This window comes from Stegostoma tigrinum, chromosome 5 (assembly GCF_030684315.1).
Source record: "Stegostoma tigrinum isolate sSteTig4 chromosome 5, sSteTig4.hap1, whole genome shotgun sequence".
Taxonomy (NCBI): domain Eukaryota; kingdom Metazoa; phylum Chordata; class Chondrichthyes; order Orectolobiformes; family Stegostomatidae; genus Stegostoma; species Stegostoma tigrinum.
Genome location: NC_081358.1, coordinates 33,606,542 through 33,631,863, shown reverse-complemented (window position 1 = coordinate 33,631,863; position 25,322 = coordinate 33,606,542). Strand labels below are relative to the sequence as shown.

The following is a 25,322-nucleotide window of genomic DNA, read 5'->3' as shown; positions in this document are numbered from 1 at the left end:
TGCCTTTTGAGGAAAGGAATTTCAAAGACTCAAAACATCTGAGAGGGAAAAAACTGATAATTTGAATAATGCACAGAAAATTTACAATTATTAATGTGTGGTAAGTGGACCATGGATGCAGCTGACAAAATGAGAAGCAAAATTAATTTATTATTCTACACTTCAGGGTGCAAAATCTTTTGAAGCAGGACAACACTGGTGTGTCATAACCAATCAGTATATTATACATAACTAACACTTTGTCACAGCAGAGGTATTGAAATGTCGTATTTTCAACCAGTTTCCCTGGACCGTCCTTGGACAGGTGCTCCATACTTTACAGTATTTATTATTTTGTTTCATAAATATTGGCAAAGGCACTTGTCTGGACAGAAATACCACACAGTGCTTCAAACAAGAAGCTTTGCCGAAGGTCTTTGATAACCTTGCGATTATGTCCATCAAAACAAACTACTAAAGTCATTATGACCGTTTTTTTATAATTCAGAAGTGATATTCCTGCTCCAGGTTCCTGAATGACTGCAGATTTTGCTTCATGTTTGGTCTTGTGTAAGTTGTAGACTTGGTGCCTTGCAGAGAAGCCAACAATTAACATTATCAAAATTTGTTCCAATTTTAAAAGGCGCAACCTTGTGAACCAATTTTCCTTTCCCAAATCCCTGTCTGCCAAAATTACTAAAAGTTAATATTCAAGAGGTTGAAACATATGCAAACACGTGTTTCTTCAGCAATGTCGAGCTTTAGGAATGAACGATGAATAATCAGGCAATTTACACCAGAGCTAATGTTGAGTCTGTTTTGGGGTAACAAATCCAATTGCTGGAGTAGTAGATTTCCCAACTGCTCTTTGGTAGAGCAAACCAACTAAGAGCCTCTGATGAAGGGTCTAGGCCCGAAACGTCAGCTTTTGTGCTCCTGAGATGCTGCTTGGCCTGCTGTGTTCATCCAGCTTCACACTTTGTTATCTTGGATTCTCCAGCATCTGCAGTTCCCATTATCACTGATGACAATTTGAGCCTCCCTCTAGTCTTCTTGGCTAATTAGAGAGAACAGGCATGATCAGGACACTTTGTAAAGGTAGGTTTTCTAATTATAAGGCTCATATTATAACCTTGAGAGGCTCACCAGAATTCAGGTATAGCAAGAACTGCAGATGCTGGAGTCAGCATAAACACAGTATGAGGCTGGAGGAACACTGCAGGTCAGGCAGCATCAGGGGAACAGGAAAGCTGATGTTTAGGATCAGGACCCTTCACCAGAATTCAAACTTTTAAAGGTGCAGTACCCACAGAAATGGTGAGGAAACATGAGACAACTGGTCACCAGCTCGCCAATGCTTACCAGGGGTTTTACCCAACAGGGAGGAGGGGTTGGAGTGAAGTTCTCCTAAGAGCTGAAAGCAGAGTGCACCTTCGTTAACCAGGCAGGCATGGTTGGATAAAGGTAAAACACTGTGGATCTTGAAAATCTGAAACAAGCACGGAGAACATTGGAGAAACTCAAAGTCTGGCAGTGTCTGTGAAAAGAGAACGGAGTTAACGTTTCAAGTCTGTCTGATGTTTCTTTGTAATATTTAGAAAATTAAGAATAGTTCTTAAGAAGAGTGATACCAGACTCAAAATACAAACTCTCTCTCTACACAGATGCTGCTGTCCCTGCTGAATTTCTCCCACATTCTAGAGTGTTATGGAACAGACAGACCTACGGGTGCAGTTACCTAGTTCCTTGAAAGTGGCAAAGGTAGATAGGGTGGTGAAGAAGATATTTGGCATGCCAGCTTTAATCAGTCAAAGCATTGAGTACAGGAATTGAATGAGTGAATGATCTTATTGTCACATATGTTTAGTGAGAAAAAAACAGTAAAATACAATGAAAAGGTTTTCCATTGTGACTGCAATCAGTTGTTTTTCATATAGTTATAAAAATAAGAAAAAAAGAAAGATATAGTTGAAAGAAAGTCTATCAGTCCTGAACTGGTTTATCATCATCAATGCCTGCACCACCACCCCTCCTCACATCATGTTAGAAATACAAGGCACTGGTAAAGATACATTTGGAGTACTGCAACAATTCTGGTTGGCCTGCTATAGCAGAATGTTAATAAACTGGAAAGGGTGCAAAACAGATTGACAAGGATGTTACCAAGGCTGAAGTTTTGAGTTATAATAAGAAGCTGGATAGGTTGGGACTTATTTCTCCTGGGTGTCGGGGGCTGACAGGTGACCTCATTGTGGTTTATAGAATCATGAGGGGCACAGATAAGGTGAATAGAAAAGGTCTTTTCTCCAGGGTAGTGGAGTCCAAACCTAGAAGGCGTAAGTTTAAGGTGAGAGGGGAAAGATTTAAAAATGACTTGAAGGGCAACTTTTTCACACAGAAAGTGGCACGTATATGGAGTGTGCTGCCAGAGAAAATGGTACAGGGGAGTATAATTACAACATTTAAAAACATTTGGATATGTTCACGGATAGGAAAGGTTTAGAGAGGTATGGACCAAATGCAGGGATACAGGACTAGTTCAGTTTAGGAAACATGATCAGCATGGAAAAGTTGGGCTAAAGGGCCTGTTTCCACACTGTATGACTCTATGAGATGTGGATGGAAGAGGCTAAGGAAGTGAACAGCAGCAGTGTGGCCTCATTATCCTGGAGACGGCAGGCTGGGAAGATCCAAGATGTCAGGAAGGAATGACAGGTAAGTGAGATCTGCAGATCTATTCAGTCTTCTGCCTGTCAGCACTTCACGTATCTATATTTGCAACTAACACTCTCAATGATCCTCAGCTGACTGCCATTCACAAACATGCTTCACAGTAACTGCATGCAAGTATTGCCTTTACTGCTCTGAAACTGCCATTCATCAGTTCGACCTCTCTGCCTTCTTTCCCAGTAACAAAAGCGATCGGACAAGTTGCCAGGAGTCAGGGATTCAGTGTTGTGGGACACAGGGAAGCTGAGTCACCAGCAAAATGTGCCCACCTGCTTCACTGGGAGGATAGCCCTACACTGTGAAGATGCAGTAGTCAACAGTGACTCCTTGTGAGAGGCTGAGTCACGAGGCACCGTGCCCATGAGTTGGGATTGGTAGTTGGCTGCCTCTAAACCCTCTGGAGAGGAACTGTCTCCATTCACCTGGCACAAAAATGCTTGATCATCAGAATGATTTGAGCACCAAATGTGAACTTCCAGCAATGACCTTCTCTATTTAACAGCACTGGCAGAGTTCAGAAATATTAGATGAAACCTTTCCCAATCCCGAGGAAGCAGTCTTGAAGGCAAAACTAATGGCAATTCAGCCAACAGGGTTTCAGTTGAGTGTTTATTCCTTCTTTCAGGAAATCTTGCCACAGCTGGGTCACCACCAGTAATAGTCAACTGCCTGGCGGTGCGTAAACATTCTGATTAATGAAGTGCTCAGATATGTATTTCTGTGGGACAAATACTGAGACAATGTAAACTTTAGAACCTTAATACCTCTTCTAGGATTGAAAGAATCAGCATTAACTCTAGAGCAAACTGTTTCCAAAGATAAAAGAGACAAGGACAAACAGTTATAAAGGAATTGAAACTAATTAATCATCCATGGAAAGGAGGAGTTGAAGACACATAAACAAATTATTCTAACAACTGCTTTACAATTAGCTGCCTTATGGCATAAGGACAAATGATTGCCGTACAGAAGATTTTGAGTGCAATGGGCAGCATGCCTGCCAGCCTCCTGTCACTGTTGAGGAGCCAGGAAGAGTCCAGCTCTAAATTGGTAGAGAATACAGTGCACAACTTGCCCTCTTGACAGCCAGTGCTCCATCACTGTGTGGTGCTGCTGATCCAGAGGCAATGTCACTGCCACCCTCATTCCTGCTAACAGACTTACTGTGCACAGGTCTCTTAGTCCTCTGCCATTTCTATGAGATTGTGGCATCACTCTGCAACAAGTGTGCCAAGACACAAAGCATTCCCAGTTACTTTCAGATTCTTTCCAATGAGCCCCTCTTACAACTTCACACTTCTATTTTTAAGTGTGAAGCTACACGCATCACCAGGATATCCAATTTTGGAATTCTGCTGTTGCATTAGTCAGTACAATTTTAACATTTTTGGCAGCACAGCAAAGACAGCTACATGTACCCAAATGGACACAGAAACAGCATTGCCTGGTCTCAAAGAACAGATACAATTCTCTGTAGCACCAATACATCCCTAATTATGCTGAGTTTAGCTCTTTTGGAGGCTCTATTTGACAGCCCCCAAAAATGGGCAATGAGTTTGTGATGCATGCTTTATCCGCGTCGTTGCTTGTAATGCAAACAGACCACCTCCTCCGATGATTTCAGCATCCATCCAGCAACGGTCAACTACGCTTTTGATTTGCTGAAAATATTAGCAAAAAACAGCTGTAGTGACAGCTAGTCCAATGAAAGTACCATTTAAACCAGTCTGCACCTTATTAAATGGATGCTGGATTGTGGCTGGAGGAAATGCAGGGAGCCATGTTGAAGTGACAAAGACTTAGAAAGCAAGTTGCCCAAAGATGGAATCGAACCAGGATCCCTGGTGCTGTGAGGCAACAGTGCTAACCACTGAGCCACCGTGCCACCCTAAAAAAAAGGAATGCTTCAAACTTTGTGTGTTCTCCAATCACAGGACGGCATAACTGAGGGTTGTGCAGGCTCTGAAGTCTTTTTTGAAAGATGACATTATCTCCTTCACCAAGGCCTCCAGTTTAAGAAGGAGAATGACTTATAACCACCAGGGGGCAAGAGGCCCTCTAAACATATGTTCAGAAGCAATTGATGGAGATAACCATGAGATGTCAAAGCCAGATGTGGAAGTAGTGCTTCAAGAAGTGGTCAAGGTCAGTAGATGCATTTTGAAATACCACATAGTAACAACTGCACCACTGTCCTCAGACACTTTTCAATTTACCAAACTCCCCCCATCAATCATCTACAGTCAACCTCAAGGTGGAATGGTTGGTCCTGAGGCCATGATTAGCATTGGGACTGAAACCATTGAGGATGATCATACCTAATATATCTTCCCTTTATCATATAATCATTTTTTGAATTAGAAGCTACAAGTGGCATGAGCATGCATTTCTTCCTCCTTCCCTTCCCTTTGTGCCTTTCTCCTTTCAGACAATAAAAAAATGTAACCTGGCCAAGTGAAAGAATAAGAACTCAGTGATGATAAAGAAACATTTGTCACTTCCTTCTGAAACCATATGTAATTTTGAAGGCAGTATAGAGTCAGGGCTTTGGATTTATGTGAGGGATCATCAGCAAGTGGTAAAATCACTTCTTCCTGATACAGCACCTGCAGTGAAGGAACAGTTTCTTGAGTTGTATATGTGTCTACTTTCAAAATGAATATCTGGCCATTTGCACTCATCACAAATGATTATGTTAACAGCTCATCTACGCAATCATACTAACAGCTCCTGTAAAAGTGTAAGCAAGTAACGCAAATGTGAGGTTAGGGTGCCAGAATGTGGAAATGACCATAAGATACGGGAACAGTGTTGGGCCATTCAGCCCATTGAGCCTGGTCCACTATTCAATCATGACTGATATACCTTCTTGATCCCATTCTCCTGCCTTTTCCCTGTACTCTTGTTTCCCCTACTAATCAATAATCTGTCTCTGTCTTAAGTACGCTCAATTGCTTGGCCTCCACAACCTTTTGTGGCAATGAATTCCACAGATTTAATGTTCACTGGCTGAAGAAATTCCTCCCTATCTCTAATCTTAAGGGTCGTCCCTTCACTCTGAGACTGCGCCCTCAGGTCCGAGACTCTCCTACTAATGGAAATATCACGTCCACATCCACTCTATATACAGGCCTCTCAGTATCCTGTCAGAAAGGTTGTCACAGGTTGCAAGGAGGTATAGATGGGGTGCATGTGGTAAGTGTGGGGTCAGTTTTTAAATTAGTCTAAAGTTAAACTTGATTTTTAATAGTCCAGCTTTCCCTGATTTACTTAAATGCTGCAGAACCCTACAAATTGTCTGGTTAAAATGGATACACTTTGATGATTGTAAGTGTAGGGGAATTACCCAGCAGAATCTTAAATTTCTCAGGCAATTTCTTCAGGCGCTGCTATATCAGGGATTTGTAGGCTCCTGACACACGTCTTTGACTTACAATGCAGAAACAATTATTTGGCCACATAATTCAGGCCAGTTTTAAATATTTTTAGAGAAGTTTTGCATGTTGTTAGAGATTGATGTATTAATAGTGTGCTGTGATTTATCAGATACGCTGAGATCTGCAATGACGATGTGGGCATCTGGCCATCCAAAATTCTGCTGATAATCAAATAGCTCTGAACTCTTAAAGTTGCTCTCAGTTTCACTGGATTCATGACGGCAAATGCCATCATCACCACAACACTATCTAGACCTTTACCTGCCCAATGTGGTTTATAATAACAGCTTTTTACTGAACACAGATATAGCTGATTGTGATTTTACATTTTGTTACATTTGTTACAGATCAAAAGTTAACAATTACCAAACAATTCTAATCCTTCCGTATCATGATGTAGAAGTCAGTTGAGAATAAAAACAGCTATTTTAAAAACAAGACTTTCTGATTACAATTAATATTTTCAACATTCTAGTAAGTCAAACAACTTAGAGGTCCAAATCTGCAAAACTCACAATTCTGAGACCCACTTTACAAATTTGATCTTCCCCTTGTTTTCTGCTCTTGCAGTAGCTTGCATCTCTTATCATGGAAATATACCCATTGCCATAAAAGTAAAGTAGCCACAGTTCCCAGATGTTGATGGAGATGCTGTTTTATTAGTGCAGAGCCTGAGGAAATTGCCTGAGAAATTGAAGATTCTGTTGAGTAATTCTCCTGCACCTGGAATCCTCAGGAAATATCCATTTCAATCAGAGAACTTATAATGTTCTGCCACAGTTAAGTAAATGGTTATTCAAGGAAATCAGGACCAAGTCAAACTTTTGACAAATAAAAATCTAATCTTCTCCCAACTGTTCCTCTCTCACATGTCTTACGGTCTTCAGACACTAACCGTACTTCAATTGGCACGTACCCGAGCACTACCTTCCTCCTCACAGGACCCATCATTAGCCCCATCCTTCTCCCCCAGGATTTGACACATTTCTGGCACCAGACTCCAACACCCTTGCACACTCAGGATCTGGTACCACCCAGCTGCTGCACACCTGCAGCTATGATACACTTTCACCCCTCCCTTGACCTCTGAGATTTGACATCGCTATCCCTCCTGGCTCCCTACCCACCCAGCATCCGAACCTCACACACTTAGCCATTAGAGAGAGAGGATGGGTGGTGTTTAACCTGAGGGTCACCACACCTCAGGTGAAAGGTGAGATTGAGAAAGAGATTCCTTCAAGGTAACCTCAGCTGTAGTGGCAATTGAACCCACACGTTAGAGACCAGCCATCCAGCCAACAAAAACAAAAATTGCTAGAGAAGCTCAGCAACTTTGGCAGCACCTGTGGAGAGGAATTAGAGGTAATGTTTCAGGTCTGCAGACCCTTTCTCAGAACAGCCATCTTGCCGACAGACCTGGACACATGAAACAAAAGATCATCCTCGGATTACTTCGCCAGTGAGCGAAGGTGTGTTGTCGGGGGGGGGGGGGGGGGGGGGGGGCGGGGATTGGGAGGGTGGGGATGCCTGGGTGTGCGATTGTGTGAAGGAGCAGCCTCTTACCGATGATGGGTCTCTGGTTGAGGGGGACACTGACACCGTGCAGCCAAAACACGGAGACACACAGCAGCATCACCGGGAGCTGCAGCAGCCGAGCCACCGCCATCTTCACCGCCTGACAGTCACCATGGAAACAGGCCCCGCCCACTCCGGGTCCTGGGACTGGTGCGTGCGCAGTGCGCACCATCACACCTGTCCGGGTAAGGACCACCCTGTATGGGTAAGAGCCACCTTATCCAGGTAAGGACCCCTCTGTACAAGTGAGGACTCTCTTATCGAAGCAAGGGCCACTCTGTCCAGGTAAGGACTACTCTGGCGAGGTAAAGACCATATTCTGTCCAGGTGAAGGCCCATCTCTCTAGATGAGGATCATCCTGTACGGGTAAGGACCACATCATCCAGGTGAAGACTCCTGTCTCCAGATGAGGACCAAATCCCTTCCCAAATGAAACTGCAGTCATTCTTCTGCTGCTTGCTTACTGGAGTGCAGAAAAAAATGCTGTCAGAAAGAGCGAGGACATATCTTCTGGAAAAAATTGGCTCCAAATGCTGTCTACAAAATAGCATCTGGTGCGATGCATCCTGCAAAAACAAAAAAGGGGCCTGAAAAAGTGCTGGGAAGATAACTTGTAAACATTTCCCTCACCATGTTTTCTGAAATTTTATGAAAGCAACTCTGAAGCAGGAAGGAGCTAAACCAGCACCTCCTGGCTCAGAGGTAGGGTCTTTACCACAATATTCAACAGCCCTCCCTCAAGCTTGTAAGATGTTTTCCAGTCAACCAGTTCTCCTGCCTCAGAGATGAGGTTACTGCTATTGCACTGCAAGACACTCCCTCATGTTTGAAAGATGTCTTCTAATCAACCCTTTCTTCCGGATCAGAGGTAAGGTCATTGTCACTGCACCACAAGGTCCTTTCTCAAGTTTGTAAGTTTTTTTTAAGCAATCTGTTTTTCTGGCTCAGAGATGGTAACTTTATAGTCACCATATTATGAGAAAGACACTATTCCAGTAATCATGGGGACTTCAAATTACAGGTGGACTGGGAAAGTCAACTTAGTTGTGGATCTTAAGAAAAGGAATTTGTGGAATGTCTCTGAGATTTTTTTGGATCAGCTCGAGGCAGAGCCCACTTGAGAACAGGCAGTTCTTGATTTGGTGATGTGTGACAAGGCAGACTAGATTAGGGAGTTTAAGGTGAAGGAACCCCTAGGAGACAGCGACCACATTATGATACAATTCACCCTGCAGTTTGAGAGGGAGAAGCTGGAATCAGATGTAATGGTATTACTATTGAGTAAGGGTAACTGCAGAGACATGAGGGAGTAAGTGCTCAGGTTTCAGAGTAAGAGAAACTCATAGCCTGCTATCCCGGTGAGTGCACATCTTGGACAGCTCTTGACATCAATCCAGCTCCCACTGAGCCAGCCCTCAGAGTAAGCAGAACCTCTGACACTCCTGTTTATATCTGTCAGCCACAACTCCCTGATTGGACCAGACTAACAGCCCCATCAGGGAACTCATATTCTATGAGGTCCAAAAACCAAAGGTGCTGGAAAAGCTCAGTAGGTCTAGCAGCACCTGTGAAGATAAAATCAAACTTAACGTTTTGGGTCTGGTAGCCCTTCCTCAGAAATGACCAGCCCATAAACATTAACTCTGATTTCTTTTTCTTCACAGATGCTGCCAGATCTGCTGAGCTTTTCCAGCAAATTCTGTCTTTATTCCTGATTTACAGCATCTGCAGTTTATTTCGGTTTCTGTGAGGTCCATCTGGCTGACTTTGTCACGATCACAACACCACTGAGTGCAATGAAAATTAAAATGTGCACCCCCAGGTGAAAAGGCTTGATTATCCTGATGTAATCTTGAATTCTTAATCCTTCTTGATCAGCACAGTTCCTTGGTGTCACTGCACCATTTCAAATTACTCAATGATTGAATTGTTGCACTGCAGATCCCTCTGGTGGCCATCTGCTGAATGTGTCATTGTTTGCACATTTTGGTTGAAATGGAAGAGAGCATCAATTCATCAATGCTCTGCCAAATTGAAATTTTATTAAGTTGCTTTCGTGGTTTGATTTATGTCACGGTGCTCCATTGAGGCTGTCTACAAAATTGTGCTGGTCTTATTGTTTAAAATAGTAAACCACAGCTTCAGGACACTGCTTGTAAATGGAAGGGTGAGTTTTCTGTGCAAATATTTTGCTGGTATTAAAAGAGCAAATGAAAATTCAACATATGGAATTTATAATTTTTTTATTGAAGTCACTTATCCAAGTTTTCACTTCAATCAAGTCAGACTATTTCTAGCTTAATGTAAAAACTTTGCAACAAATTTAACTTTGCTGACTTGGTGGAATCCAGATCGGCCAACAATTAAAATAATCCAGGTGCCATTGATGTGTTTTAGAGTCAGCAGAATCTACTTTCCAGTTAGTCATTGATAAAGGCACCCTCCCAAGACTGGCAGAGTCCTTTTAAAAATCACAACCCAATGTTAGCCTGAAAACTTCACAATAAGCTTTGTTAGGTGGCCTGAGCAGGAAATAACAAGTATCTTTTAATGTCAAGCCAGCCCAGCACCGAACTGGATTGAGGCAGGGACAAGGAGAGGGCAGGAGAGAGACAAAAAAAAGGCTTTTAGTTTTATTAAACAACACTGCATTTGTGAGGTCACAAAAGGCAGACATGTACCCCCAGTGCCACAGGGAAAGCTTAGATCTCCCCTGATGTCACCACCGCGCCCCCCACCGACAACCCTGTCCCCAGGATACAGAAGAGCCTTGTAGATTTACTGTTTTGTTCTTGTTTCTTATAAGGCACAGCCTTAAAATTAGAGGGGGTAAATTTAAAACTGAAATGAGACCACATTTCTTCAGCCAGAGAGTGGTGGACTTGTGGAATTCATTGCCGCAGAGTACAGTGGAGGCCGGGACGTTGGATGCCTTCAAGGCAGAGATTGACAAATTCTTGATCTCAAAAGGAATCAAGGGCTACGGGGGGAGTGCAGGGAAGTGGTGTTGAAATGCCCATCAGCCGTGATTTAAATGGCGGAGTGGACTTGATGGGCCGAATGGCCTTCCTTCCACTCCTATGTCTTACGGTCTAATTCATGGATTTTTGCACTTTTCTTTCCAAAATTATTGCAATGGCAAATAAAAATACAGAAGGTATTTGCCTCGTACAACAGGCTTTCGGTATGTTTTCAGAACACAGTAAAGGATTCTATTTCAAAACAGCAACTATTAAAACTGAGTGAACAAATTAGTTGAACCACTGCAGAAGGTATCTGTTCCTAAGGCTTTAAGTATTAAACTTTAAAATAATGTATTCAGAAACCAAAATACAAAGTAATAAAAGCTTAATTTACTGTAATCTGAAATATCAAAAACCAAGTACTTTGTTCAAATTTGATAGCTTTTACAATTAATTTCTGCTTATACTACATCATAGTGCATAACTTGATACCTGCTTGTTCTATAAAACATAGTTAGTCTTTCCAGTTATATTACATTAATTAACAAAAGTGATGTACAGTAGTGTTGTTCAAACATTGGACATTTTGGCATGAAGTATCAAGTAACTAGTGAAAGTTCAAGAAGATCTTTCTCAGACTGTAGGACAAATTCAGTCCATTCCTGACAGATCTCCTCATAAGCAGGTCCTTGGCCACCATATTCAGGAGGAAGAATCTGAGCTGGAAAGTGCCTACAAAGGCTGTGCTGGTAATTGCTTCCGTGCATGTGAATCTGAAATAGACACATCACAGTCAATTAAAATTACATGCTCTTCAATTTCTCGCTTTTAAGAAGCGTACTTTTTTATGCTTGAAATCTAAAACTTAATAAAGATGATACAGTGTGCTTGATGGTTTCTTGCTGCAGTGCTGTACATCTGTTAATTTTTGTCAATCTAACTGATAATGGTGGAGAATGAAACAGCAATTTTCTTTGCATTCATGCTGAGAACCCAGTGCCAACAGCAACTTTCCCAAGTCAGCTTTTGTACTCAGCTGAAATATATTTCAAGCAAAGCAGGCTAATGTGTTCCTGTTTCAAATGATTATTTTTCACTCCAATTGTATTAAAATGAAGGGGTACTCACACGCTGTTTGATTTTTTCTGACAGGAATGGTTTAATGAAGACAAAGACTGAATCAAACAGTACGGGCTCATTGATCATGTGAATACCTCGGACCTTCAAAGGAAAGGAATCCTGAGAATAACAGAAAATGATACACATTATATTTCATGTTGGTGCCTGCTTAGATTTAAATCAAATGCTATCTTGTGAACGTATAGGCTTGTACACAACCATAAGTGTTCTGTCAACATTTGTTTAGCAACACATGATTAAATTAAAGCTAATGGGATGTGGATCATTTCCCTAGTTTCTCACCCATGGCCCTTTATGCATTCTCCAAGTTTGTCTTGTTTATGAGACCTAACTCCGGGCTGGCACAAATCAATTTCTAGGCTACTGTGTTAAAAACTACTCATTTATTTCTAGAATGGTTAGCTGAAATCAATGTGATCCATTAAGATAAAAGATTATAAGAGCAGAGATGTTACGTTGGAGCTGTGCAGGACTTTGGTTAGGTCACAGCTGGAGTACTGTGTGCAGTTTCAGTCTCCACACTGTAGGAGGGGGGGCAGAGGAGATTCACCAGGATGTTGCCCACAATTGAGCTTTTCAACAATGAAGAGAGGCTGGATAAGCTTGGGTTGTATTCTTTGAAGGAGAGAAGGTTGATGGAGGTGTATAAGATTATGAGGAGCATGGGCAGGGTGAACAGAAAGCAGCTGTTCCCCTTAGTTGAAGGGTCAATAACAAGGGAGCAAAAGTGTTAACCCCACTGCAGGAGATTTACAGAGGATTTGAAGAAAAAGATTTTTCATCCAGAGGGTGGTGGGAATCTGGAGTGCACTGCCTGGGAGGGTAGTTGAGGTGGGAAATCTCACACCCTTTAAAAAATGTTGTAACATTCAAGGTTAATGCTGGAAAGTGGGACTATGGAGATCTGGAGTAGGTTTTTGTTGGTGCAGACTTGATGGGCTGAAGGGCCTCTTCAGTATACCGTGATTCCATGATTCTCCTGTAAGTTGCTGGGGGAGACCTTCAGCCAGCATTTCTACCTTTATCAGTAAAGTCAGAGTAAACTTGGTGGAACCTGTACAAAACATTGTAGAAATTGAAGTGTAAGTTAAGTGTAAATAGAGTTTCCACAATATACTGCTGTGGCATTGGTTAAAGAGAGGTTTTAAGACAGAGGTTATGAGCTGTCTAGTTGGAATTCCAGTAAACAGCTTGTGAGGCTTTTTTTTTTAAGAGTTGAAACAATAAAAGCAGCCTGAATGGATGTGGCCAGCTCCCACAGACCAGGATTTCTAATTTTTACTTTTTTTAGCTTTGAGATTATGTTATTATTGGAGTCTCAATTAGGTAGTAAGCTGCAGTAAAGGTCTCCTGGCTGCTACTGTCTCTGAGGTTTTTAACTTGATACTGTGGCTTGGTGGTTCAGTGGTTAGCACTGCTGCCTCATAGCACCAGGGACCCAGGTTCACTTCCAGCCTTTGGTGATGGTCTGTGTTTGTACATTCTTCCTGTGTCTGTGTGGGTTTCCTGTTTCCTCCCACAGTCCAAAGGTGTGTAGGCTAGGTGGATCAGCTATTCTAAATTGCCCATAGTGTCCATGGGAAATGCAGGGTAATAGGGATAGGATAGTGGGTTGGGTCTGGGTGGGATGCTCTTTGGAGGGTGGGTATGGGCCTGTTTCCACAGGTAGGGATTCTATGAGAGAGATTCTCTCTCTGTCTCTGCTGCTGGGTTGCATATGAGCAATGGTATTACCATCACTGAATTCCCCCACTATCAATATCCTGGGGGTTATCATTGACCAGAAACTTGCTTGGACCCACCACATAAACGCAGTGGCAACAAGAGCAGGTCAGAAGCTAGGAATACTGTGATGAGTAACTCACCTCCTGATTCCTCAAAGTCTATCCACCATGTACAAGGCACAAATGAGGAATGTGATGGAATATTCCCCATTTGCCTGGATGAGTGCAGCTCCAACAACACTCAAGAAGTTTGACACTGTTCAGGACAAAACAGCCCGCTTGATTGGCACTACATCCACTCCCTCCACTACCGATGGTCAGCAGCAGCAGTGTGTACTATCTACATGATGCACTGCAGATATTAACCGAAGATCCTCAGACAGCACCTTTCAAACCCATGACCAGTTCCATCCAGAAGGACAACAGCAATAGACATCTGGGAACATCACCATCTTGTAGTTTCCCTCCAGCTACTCACCATTCTGACTTGGAAATACATCACCACTCCTTCACTCTCACTGGGTCAAAATCCTGGAATTCCCTCCCTAATCACATTGTGTGTTAGCCTACAGCTCGCCACCACCTTCTCAGGGGCAACTAGGGACAGGCAATAAATGCTGGCCCAGCCACCAATACCCATACAACACGAGTGGAATAAAAAAATATAGTTTTATAATTTTGAAACAGTACATTGTCTCCTCTCGTTTTAAAATATATAGCAGGACTTCGTAATGGGGTCATTCTACACTACACCACTGTGGCAAATGATGTTGATTCTAATTAGAATCTAAGCAAACACTGTGCCAATGATTGGCAGTCAATTTCTTCATGATGAAAAATTTAGTTTGTCACCAGGCTTTCACTGGTTAATGCAAATAATTGGAAAATCTTCTCCATTCAATGATTATAATCTAAACCATAAATGGTACAAATTCCATGCCCAGTAATGAAGCTTGTCACCAGAATAGTCCATTGCTAATCTAGGTGTGGCGATCAGTAGGTCACAAAGTAGAACCAAGGAGAGGTTACAGAACTGAGGAGGTCCAGAGCACTGGGAATGCAGTCTTAAGGTTGGTCTAGTACAAGTACAATGAAAATATTAGTTTACAACAATAAAAGTAAGGGCTGTGGGGTGTCACTGGATTAAAGAAACAAGGACATTTTATGAGGAGATTCAGGGTGTTATAATGTTTACTTTCATGTTCATTAACAGGATAAGTGGGTCACTGACCAGGCAGCATTTATTACCCATCTCTAATTTCCCACAGGGCAGTTCAGAGTCAACCACATTGCTGTGGGTCTGGAGTCATAAGTAAGCCAGACCAGGTAAGGGTGACAGTTTCCTTCCCTAAAGGACATTGATGAACCAGATGGGTTTTTCCCCTGACAACTGATTCATAGTCATCATTAGATCCTTAATTCCGGATACTTTTGTAGAATCCAAATTCCACCATCGGCCATGGCAGGATTCAAACACAGGACCCCAGAACATTACCTGCATCTCTGGATTAACAGTCCAGTGATAACACCACTAGGCCATTACCTCCCCTCTAAGTCAGTTAGTGCAACAGCATTGGGTTACCAGTAGTGAAAGTTGACATTATTGTGCTTTTAAAAAGCAGCGTTTAAATTCAAGTTGAGTTAAAAGCAAGAAACTTACTACAACCACGGCAGCAATTCTTTTGGCAACAGTTGGACTGATCTGCAGAGCATGAGCAAATCGCCAGCCACAAAGATCAAAAATAACCTTCACACCATTCAGTTGGGTTTTCAACTCCTTCACAATTAGTTCTGATGTAATGAGACTGACACGAAACACTTCATAGGCTGTGAAAAGCTTGGGATCCCAGTGTTCTGGAAGAAAAAAACACTCACATTAGTGATAAAATAACATCAATTGTCCTTATTCCAGACTCTCTTGGGACAGTTGCATTTAGAGCACATTAGCTGTGATGTTCTTACACCTGTCTCTGAAACGGCTGCACCTTTCTCTAACAAGTTTTGCTGACCCATAAGGTACACCAAGTATTAAACATTTCTCTCCCTTGTCCCCTTCTCTCGTCTCTCGACTCCTTTTGGAGGATATTCCAGGAGTAATACAGATTTCAGGTGCAATTACACAAACTCTACCTACAACTCTAACTGAACACACTATAGCTAAAAATTTTAAGATTAGATTCCCTACTGTGTGAAAACAGGCCCTTCAGCCCAATAAGTCCACACTGCCCTTTGGAGCATCCCACCCAGACCCATCCCCCTATAACCCACACACCCCAAACACTACAGAGAATTTAGCATGGCCAATCCACCTAGCCCACACATCTTTAGACCGTGAGAGGAAACCCACACAGACACAGGGAGAATGTGCAAACTCCACATGGACAGTTGCCTGAGGCTGGAGTCGAACCCGGGTCCCTGGCGCTGTGAGGCTGCAGTGCTAACCACTGAGCCACCATGCTTCCTAATTAAGTTCACAGTGACAAAAATAGGAATTGTTGGAAAGGTTCAGCAGTTCTGGCAGCATCTGTGGAAGGAAATCACAGTTAACATTTCAGATCGAGTGATGCTTCCTCGAAGCTTTTCCAGCAATTTCCATTTTTGTCCCTGATTAACAGCACCCACTGTTCTTTTGGTTTTTATTATGTTCCAGTCCTGTCTAAATCTAAGCCCCATCTATTAAAGCTACTGCATCATTGTCCTCTGTAATAGTAAAGTCTTCTAATACACTGATTTTATTTTTCATCTCATGCAATGCCTCGACAGTGCCTCTCCTCCTTTCAACTGTTAAGGAAAATAAACACCAACAACTCACAGGTAGTGATGAATTTCTGGTTTCTCTATCCCTTTTCCTTACAATCCCACCTCTTGTCATGTGTCATGTCATTATAACCTCTGACCCATCACTTTCTGATGCTGAAGGACTGTTGCTCATCAAAGGACTCTTTTATGCCTTGACACACTCATCTTAATGAATTTCTGACAAGCTGATGAAATTTTTTGTATGTCACTTTTGCCTTTATGTCCACAGCTTAGATCAGCCATCCTTCCCTGTCTCATTGACCCTTTCAACCAATTCCAGTAATCTCCCTCCACATGGGACCCTCTGTCTGATCTCTGATCTGCACTCGATCTCTGTTGAGAACTACTGGTGTGAGTTACCTTAATGCCTCTCTCCTCTCAACCAATCTTAACTGCCTCCTTCCACTGGTTTCTCAGGTTTAACCCAGACTTTGTTATCAGAGCTGCTGACAAGGATCCTGTTGTTGCTGTCTGGTGTGCAGACGTGTACTGGCCAGAGGCTGAGCACTAACTCTCAGATGCATCCTCCTAGCTCCTCCTGAACTATGACTGCTTCACAAAACATCCAGCTGTTGTTTTCAGGATTGCCATTAAGTTTATCTGCTCAAGACTTTTTCTCTCCACAGCTGGCCTTCCCTCCCAGAAAAATCAGAGAGTTCCCGTTGTCCTCACCTTCCATCAAACCAGTACTTTGCATTCAAATGATCACCTTCCATCATTTCTGCCACTCTAGCAGAATACCACCAAACATATTGTTCTCTCCTCTCTCGTCAACTATCCACAGGCATTGTTCCCTCTGTGATACCCTAGTCCGCTCCTCTATCACTCCTCCTATCTCCTCACCTTCCCTTGGCACTTTCCTATGCAATCATACAGGGTATAATACATTTTACGTCCTTCCGTGTTGCTATCCAAGGCCCCACCAGACCTTCCAGGAGAAGGAGCATTTTACTTGTTTTTCAATTTCTTCTGTCTGCGCTGCTCACTGCTTGCAATGCAGTGTCCTCTACATTTGTGAGAGCAAACACAAATCCAGTGTCTGAGATAATGGGAACTGCAGATGCTGGAGAATTCCAAGATAATAAAATGTGAGGCTGGATGAACACAGCACATTGAAGGGTCTAGGCCCGAAACGTCAGCTTTTGTGCTCCTGAGATGCTGCTTGGCCTGCTGTGTTCATCCAGCCTCACATTTTATTATCATAAATCCAGTGTCTGATTTGTGGAACACCTCTTCTGTTTGTAAGAATGACCCCAACCTTCCTATTGCATGTCATTTCGATAAATTGCCCTGTTCCCATGGTAACACTTCTGTCATAACCTGTTACAGTTTTCCAGCAAAGGCCAATACGAACTGATGGAGTAGCACCTCATTTCTTGCTTTGGCACTTCACAGCCTTCAGGACTCAAACATTGAGTTCAACAACTTCAGAAAATGAATACTGTCCCTCATTTTGATAACATCTCCTCCACCCTACTCCATGTCTTCTTTTCATGATGTTGCCCTCAAACAAGTCGATCTTATGTTTACAATTCACGCTTATCATTAACATCTAGTTTTCATCTATATCATTCCTTTACAGCCATTGGCATTTCCTTTATTGTTTGCTCTGGGTACCCTCACCATCTGTTCCACTTGCTCTTCGTCAAGCTTTGTCAACAGCTCTGGATGTGAGTTTGCTCGCTGAGCTGGAAGGTTAGTTTTCAGATGTTTCGTCACTATTCTAGGTAACATCATCAGTGAGCCTCCGGTGAAGTGCTGGTGTTATGTCCCGCTTTCTATTTATCTGTTTAGGTTTCCTTGGGTTGGTGATGTCATTTCCTGTTCTTTTTCTCAGGGGATGGTAGATTGGCTCCAAATCAATGTGTTTGTTGATGGAGTTCCGGTTGGAATGCCATGCTTCTCGGAATTCTCGTGCATGTCACTGTTTGGCTTGTTCTAGGATGGATGTGTTGTCCCAATCAAAGTGATGTCCTTCCTCATCTGTATGTAAGGATACGAGTGATAGTGGGTCATGTCGTTTTGTGGTTAGTTGATGTTCATGTATCCTGGTGGCTAGCTTTCTGCCAGTTTGTCCAATGTAGTGTTTGTCACAGTTCTTGCAAGGTATTTTGTAGATGACATTTGTTTTGTTTGTTGTCTGTATAGGGTCTTTTAAGTTCATTAGCTGCTGTTTTAGTGTGTTGGTGGGTTTGTGGGCTACCCTGATGCCAAGGGGTCCGAGTAGTCTGGCAGTCATTTCGGAAATGTCTTTGATGTAGGGGAGAGTGGTTATGGTTTCTGAGCCCGTTTTGTCTGTTTGTTTGGGTTTATTGCTGAGGAATCGGCGGACTGTGTTCATTGGGTACCCATTCTTTTTGAATATGCTGTATAGGTGATTTTCCTCTGCTCTGCGTAGTTCCTCTGTGCTGCAGTGTGTGGTGGCCCGTTGGAATAATGTTCTAATGCAACTTCATTTGTGGGTGTTGTGATGTTTGCTCCTGTAGTTCAGTATTTGGTCCATGTGTGTTGTTTTCCTGTAGACGCTGGTTGGAAGGGGGAACTTCAAACCAGCGTCTACAGGAAAACAACACATACGGACCAAATACTGAACTACAGGAGCAACCATCCCAATACCCACAAACGAAGCTGCATTAGAACATTATTCCAACGGGCCACCACACACTGCAGCACAGAGGAACTACGCAGAGCAGAGGAAAATCACCTATACAACGTATTCAAAAAGAATGGGTACCCTATGAACACAGTCCGCCGATTCCTCAGCAATAAACCCAAACAAACAGACAAAACGGGCTCAGAAACCATAACCACTCTCCCCTACATCAAAGACATTTCCGAAATGACTGCCAGACTACTCGGGCCTCTTGGCATCAGGGTAGCCCACAAACCCACCAACACACTAAAACAGCAGCTAATGAACTTAAAAGACCCTATACAGACAACAAACAAAACAAATGTCATCTACAAAATACCTTGCAAGAACTGTGACAAACACTACATTGGACAAACTGGCAGAAAGCTAGCCACCAGGATACATGAACATCAACTAGCCACAAAACGACATGACCCACTATCACTTGTATCCTTACATACAGATGAGGAAGGACACCACTTTGATTGGGACAACACATCCATCCTAAGACAAGCCAAACAGTGACATGCACGAGAATTCCTAGAAGCATGACATTCCAACCGGAACTCCATTAACAAACACATTGATTTGGAGCCAATCTACCATCCCCTGAGAAAAAGAACAGGAAATGACATCACCAACGCAGGAAATGACATCACCAACCCAAGGAAACCTAACCAGATAAATAGAAAGCAGGACATAACACCAGCGCTTCGTTGGAGGCTCACTGATGATGTTACCTAGAATGGTGACGAAACGTCTGAAAACTAACCTTCCAGCTCAGCGAGCAAACTCACATCCAGAACCTCAACCTAAGCTACAAATCTTCTCAAAACTCGCTTTGTCAACAGCATTAAAAAAACAATTTTCAGCCCCCTTCAGTTCTGAAGAGGTTATTGAATTCAATATGATAAATATGTTTTTTCTCCACAGATACTGCCAGATCTACTGAGTTTCTCCAGCACTTTTTGCTTTTATTGCTGATTTTGATTGTAATGCTTTGTACATTCACATGCTCTTAAATACTGAACTCGTATATCAGGAACAGTTCACTTTGTTCATCTTTGTGATTTTCTCATTTGACTTTTTGATGTCCTCTTCCCTTTTGGTGGTGATTTCAATCTCACTACCTTTTCTTTCAGTTTCTCCTATTTGAGCCCTCACTGATTTTTCATTCTTTTTTATTTTATTCTTTTTGGTTTCGAGCTGTAAACTGGAAACTGCATGCTAAAGATGATTTTTGGACTGTGAATAAGTTTGCAATAAAAGGAAAACAGACCAAACAAGATTTATTTAATTCATGAGATCAGGTCTGAAAGTTAATTGCAGTTTGGATCTTAATCAAAAGGTTCCACAGTCACTTTGTCACTGAGGAAGAGCATTGCATTTAAACAGAGCAGAAGTTGGCTATTAATGAGGTCAGTATCTGGGAATTGGTTCCAGCAAGTCTGGAAGAGACATTATGTTCAAGCCAGATATTGAATGGTAACTGGGGCAGCTTATAAGAGATGGTCTGTCTGTCAGGGAGGGGCTGGAGTTTGAATTGAGTTTTGAACTGTTTTTTGTGATAAAGATGAAATCTGGCTACTGATGCTACAGTAAGACAATTTGAAAGCTCCCTGTCTAACCTCTCTTATCAGCTTTTAGAAGTTCAGAGATTAGGAAACTAAATCATAAGTAATACTGCCTTTATCTGAGTGAACTGTAAAAAAAAGATCGCCTATGTCTGTGAAACAACCCATCAGAAAACCATTGATGTAATCTGGCCAGTTTCATTACTTTCTTTTCTCAACCCCTTAAATATGTCTATCTGCCTTTTTTTGTGTGAATGGGGCTGAAAACAAAGGCTTTTGGGGTTAAAGCATGGACCAATCAGGTTAATTGTTTTGTTTAATTTTACTCTGTTACAGTTCCTACATTGCTAATAAATTGCTAAGTCTTTTGTTTAAGATACAACTGGTGTCTGTAATTGATTATTTGCAGAGTCTGGGACTTGTTCAAAACTCTGCTTAGGAACCATTGGGGTCAATTTTGAGGGTCTTTGAAGGTTTTTAATTTACTGTGTGGTGAATACAGAGATAGAAATGCTAGTTTTGTTTCATTGCCTGTCTTCATGTCAATACACTCCCCTGATAATATGTGATCACAATTTAGTTCAATTAACTTAATTTTCAATATTATTACTCCAAACAATATCTCCACCATGGCCATATTATAAATCTTACCCACAGTTTCACCACACAGACATTGATTTTTTTTTGTATTAGCTATCTCCTGTTCTACAATTGGTTGCAAAATGCCAAAACTATAACCAATTCTATTGAGCACCAGCCAGTATTCTTTATCCATTCACGGGTTGATGGCATCACTGGCTAGGCAGCATTTATTGCCCATCTCCAATTGCCCAGATGGCAGTTGAGAGTCAATTACATTGCTGTGGGTCTGGAGTCACAAGTAGGCCACCCCATTTAAGGATGGGAGCTTCCTTCCCTAAAGGACATTAGTGAACCAGATGGGTTTTTGCTGAAATTCAGCAATGGTCACCATTACAGTCTTAATTCCAGATTTTTATTGAATTCAAATTCCACCATCTGCCATGGCAGGATTTGAACCCAGGTCTCCAGAATGTTACCAGGGTCTCTGGATTAACAGTCCAGTGATAATACCATTAGACCATCACCTCCCAAACATTGTTGTACATTGTGCTTTTCAATCTTCCTTCTTCTGGTCTGCCTAGTGCACAGCTCATGAATCAAACAAGATTTCACTCCCTCTGGTGTTCTCATAACTCTTTCTGCTGCCCTTGAAGATGACAGCTCAGTTTATTTTGCTCCCATGAACTATTTGTTGTTCCGTTTAGTTTTCCAGATAATGCAATCAGATGCTGTAGAGTTGGCCAATGGTTAATATATCCCATGCTTCAGAGATTCAACTGCCTAACACATTGGAAATGTGCAATTCCTGATGACTTTGAAGGTTATGGTGAACTAGATCCTGTATCTTTCCATGTCTAATGAGGGTTCCCCATTTGTAAAGCCCATAAGAAATAGGAATACCATTGATCATTCGGCCCCTCAAGCCAGCTCTGACATTCAATACAATCACAGTTGATCCATTATTCCTCATGTGCACTTTCCTGCCCTTCCCCTGTAACCCTTGATTACTCAACTGGTCAAGAGGTTATCTCAGCCTTGTACACAGGGTCTTTGCCCCCACAGCTCTCTGTGGCAAGGACTTTCAAAGACTCACAACCCTTGGAGAGAAGAAATTCCTCCTCATCTCGGTCTTCAATTGGTGCCCTTTTATTCTGAGACTTTGCCGTCTGGTTCGAGACTCTCCCATGAGGGGAAATATCCTCTCAGCACCTACCCTGTCAAGCCCCTTAACAATCCTATATATTTCAATAAGATCACCCCTCATTTCTCTAAACTCCAGTGAGTAGAATCCCAACCTGTCTAGCCTTGGTTCGTTAGACAATCCCTCCACACCAGGGATCATCCGAGCAAACCTTTTCTGAACTGCCTTCAATGAAATGTATCTTTCCTTAAATAAGGGACCAAAACTGCTCACAGTACTCCAGATGTGGTCTCTCTAGCACCATGGACTGTTGCAGTAAGACTTCCCTACTCTTATACTCCAATCCCCTTGAAACGAGGGTCAGCATTCCATTTGCCTTCCTAATTATCACTGTTTTTACTGTTTATAAAACTCTCACAATTTGCATTTCCACCTATTTAAGTGTTGTCTGAAAATTTGACTACAGTACATTCACTTCTTTCTTCCAAGTCACTAATACATATATTGTAAACAATTGTGGTCCCAGTACTGATCCCACAGGAACCCCACTGGTTACAGATCGTCAACCTGAGAAAGAACCCCTTGTCTGCCATCATTATACACTGCCATAAGCCAATTCTCCATCTATGCCAGTATACTCCCTCCAACATGGGTGGGGTTTTATGACTTAACCTCTTGTGAGGTACCTTGTTGAATGCCTTCGGGAGGTCCAAATACAGCACATCTACTGCTTCCCCTCTATCCACTCTGGATGAGACTTGCAGAACTCTAATAAATTGAAAAACTCTAATAAATTAGTCAGACACGATTTCCCTTCCATGAAGCCATGCAGACCCTGTTTGATTAGATTGTTAATGGTGTGAGGCTTGGAGTGGAACTAATGGGTGATGTGGATTCATTCATCAGAGGTCATGGGTTTGGAAGGTGACTTTTGTTGGTATGCACCTTGTAGATATTTCCACCATTGTGCAATGGTGATAGTCACAGTGAGTTTGAAAGTGTTAGATGCTAACCAAATAGGTTGCTTTGTCTTGGATAGTTTTGAGATTCATGAGCCTGTTGTTGAAGCTGCATTCATTCAGGCAAGTGGACAACATTCCATCACACTTCTGAGTTGTGCTATGTAGATAGAGGACAGGCTTTGTGGATCTAGGTGAGGTGCTTGCTGAAACATTCCTAACTTCTGATCTATTTGATTAGCTATAATATTTATATGGCTGATCTAGTCAATTTTCAGATCAATGCTGACTACCAGGATGTTGTTTGGGGTGGCACGGTGGCTCAGTGGTTAGCACTGCTACTTCACAGTGCAAGGGACCCATGTCTGATTCTACCTTCAGGCAACTGTCAGTGTGGAGTTTGCATATTCTCCCAGTATCTGCATTGGTTTCTGCCAGGTACTCTGATTGCTTCCCACAGTCCAAAGATGTGCATGTTAGATGGATCGCCCATGCTAAATTGCCCATAGTATCCAGGGATGTGTAGGTTAGGTGTGTTGGCTATGGGGAATGCACGGTTACAGGGTTAGGGCAGGGCAAATGTGTCAGGCTGGAATGCCCTCTGGAGGGTCAGTGTGGACTTGTTGGGTCAAATGGCCTGTTTCCACACTTTAGAGATTCTATGATGATGATTGAATGCTAAAGAGTGACGGTTGAATTCTCTTTTGTTGGAGATGATGATTGCATGGTATTTGTGCCGCACAAGTTGGATATTGAAGTAGTCCTGCGCAGCAACACAACAATGTCATGAAATGTACTGAAGATTACACAGTTATCAATGAAATACCCCTTAACTTCGTGATGGAAGGAAGGAAGGTCATTGATGGAGCAGCTGAAGATGGTTAAGTCTTGGACACTATTCACATGAATTCCTGTAGAGATGTCCTGTGGCTGCAATAACTGACCTCCAACAATCTCAATCATCTTCTTTTGTCCTAGGTATGAGTCACCAGTGGAGCGTTTCCCCTGATCCCTGTTAACTTCAGTTTTGCTCGTACTCCTTAATGTCATACTCAATCATATGATGCCTCGATGTCAAGGGCAGTTACCCTCACTTCCTTTCGATTTAATCTCTTTTGTCCAAGTTTGGATGAAGGGGTTGAGGGAGTATGCTGGAACCCAAACTGAGTGCCAGTGAGCAGGTTACTGTTGAGCCCTCTGGCCATTCAAGCTTGCTCTGCCAATGAATAAGATCATGGCTGATCAATCTGTGTTCTAAATCCCACATTCCCATCTAGCCCTCTATCCCTTGATTCCTTAACCTAATGAGTAACCACCTTTATCTGCCTTCAAAAGATTCAATAACACTGCTGGCTTTTGAGGAAAAGATTTCTAACATTCTTAACCCTCATATAGAAAGGAATTCACCTCATTTCTGTTCTAAATGGGCAACCCCATACTTTTCAACAGTCATCCATAATTCTAAGTTCTTCTCCAAGGAGAAACATTCCATCCACATCTACCCAGTCAAGGAACCTTCAGATCTTGTAAGCTTCAAACACATATCATCAAAATGATTTATATGCCATGTATGATACGTTGGAAATGTATGAATATGTCAATCCAATGCAAATAGTATTCCAAAGTAAATGTTTACTTTGGATTTTTTTTCTCTCTCTTCTAAATCTATTGACTCTGAAGAGAGTATGCTTCAGAATACAGTATCTCACCTAAAGGAGTTTCATCATCACCACCACCTGCAAGTTCCCTCCAACCATTCACCATCCTGACTTGGAAGTATGTTGCTCTCCCTTTAGTGGTCACTGGGTCAAAATCCAGGAATTAGCTCCCTTAAGGCATTATGGGTCGACATACAGCACAGGGACCACAACAGTTCTGGAAGGCAGTTCACCACCACCTTCTCAAAGGCAATTGGGTGTGGGCAATAAACATTGCCCCAGCCAGTGATGCCCAGGTGCCATGAGTGAATAAATAAGGCAAAGTGAATTTTAGCATGTTGCTTTGCATTAGGGTTGAACCATTGCATGTCCTCACCAGAATCTACAAAGCTAGAAGAGCTTTTATGTAGAGCTCATCAGATGGGAAA

At 42.3% G+C, this 25,322-nt stretch overlaps 2 protein-coding genes across 2 annotated transcripts in view; both read right to left on the bottom strand.

Moving 5' to 3' along the window:
• The window catches only part of LOC125451558 (gamma-glutamyl hydrolase-like), a 32,183-nt gene extending 24,290 nt beyond the window's left edge, over positions 1 to 7,893 (bottom strand). Inside the window, exon 1 of the mRNA XM_059646338.1 lies at positions 7,710 to 7,893. Coding sequence (XP_059502321.1) covers positions 7,710 to 7,893 — 184 coding nt within the window. The remainder of the gene's footprint in view (positions 1 to 7,709) is intronic.
• Positions 7,894 to 9,987: 2,094 nt separating this feature from the next.
• Positions 9,988 to 25,322, bottom strand: part of ttpa (tocopherol (alpha) transfer protein) — a 38,043-nt gene continuing 22,708 nt past the window's right edge. Inside the window, exons 3-5 of the mRNA XM_048528435.2 lie at positions 15,210 to 15,403; positions 11,814 to 11,924; positions 9,988 to 11,458 (exon numbers count right to left, since the gene is read on the bottom strand). Coding sequence (XP_048384392.1) covers positions 11,285 to 11,458; positions 11,814 to 11,924; positions 15,210 to 15,403 — 479 coding nt within the window. The 3' untranslated portion in view covers positions 9,988 to 11,284. The remainder of the gene's footprint in view (positions 11,459 to 11,813; positions 11,925 to 15,209; positions 15,404 to 25,322) is intronic.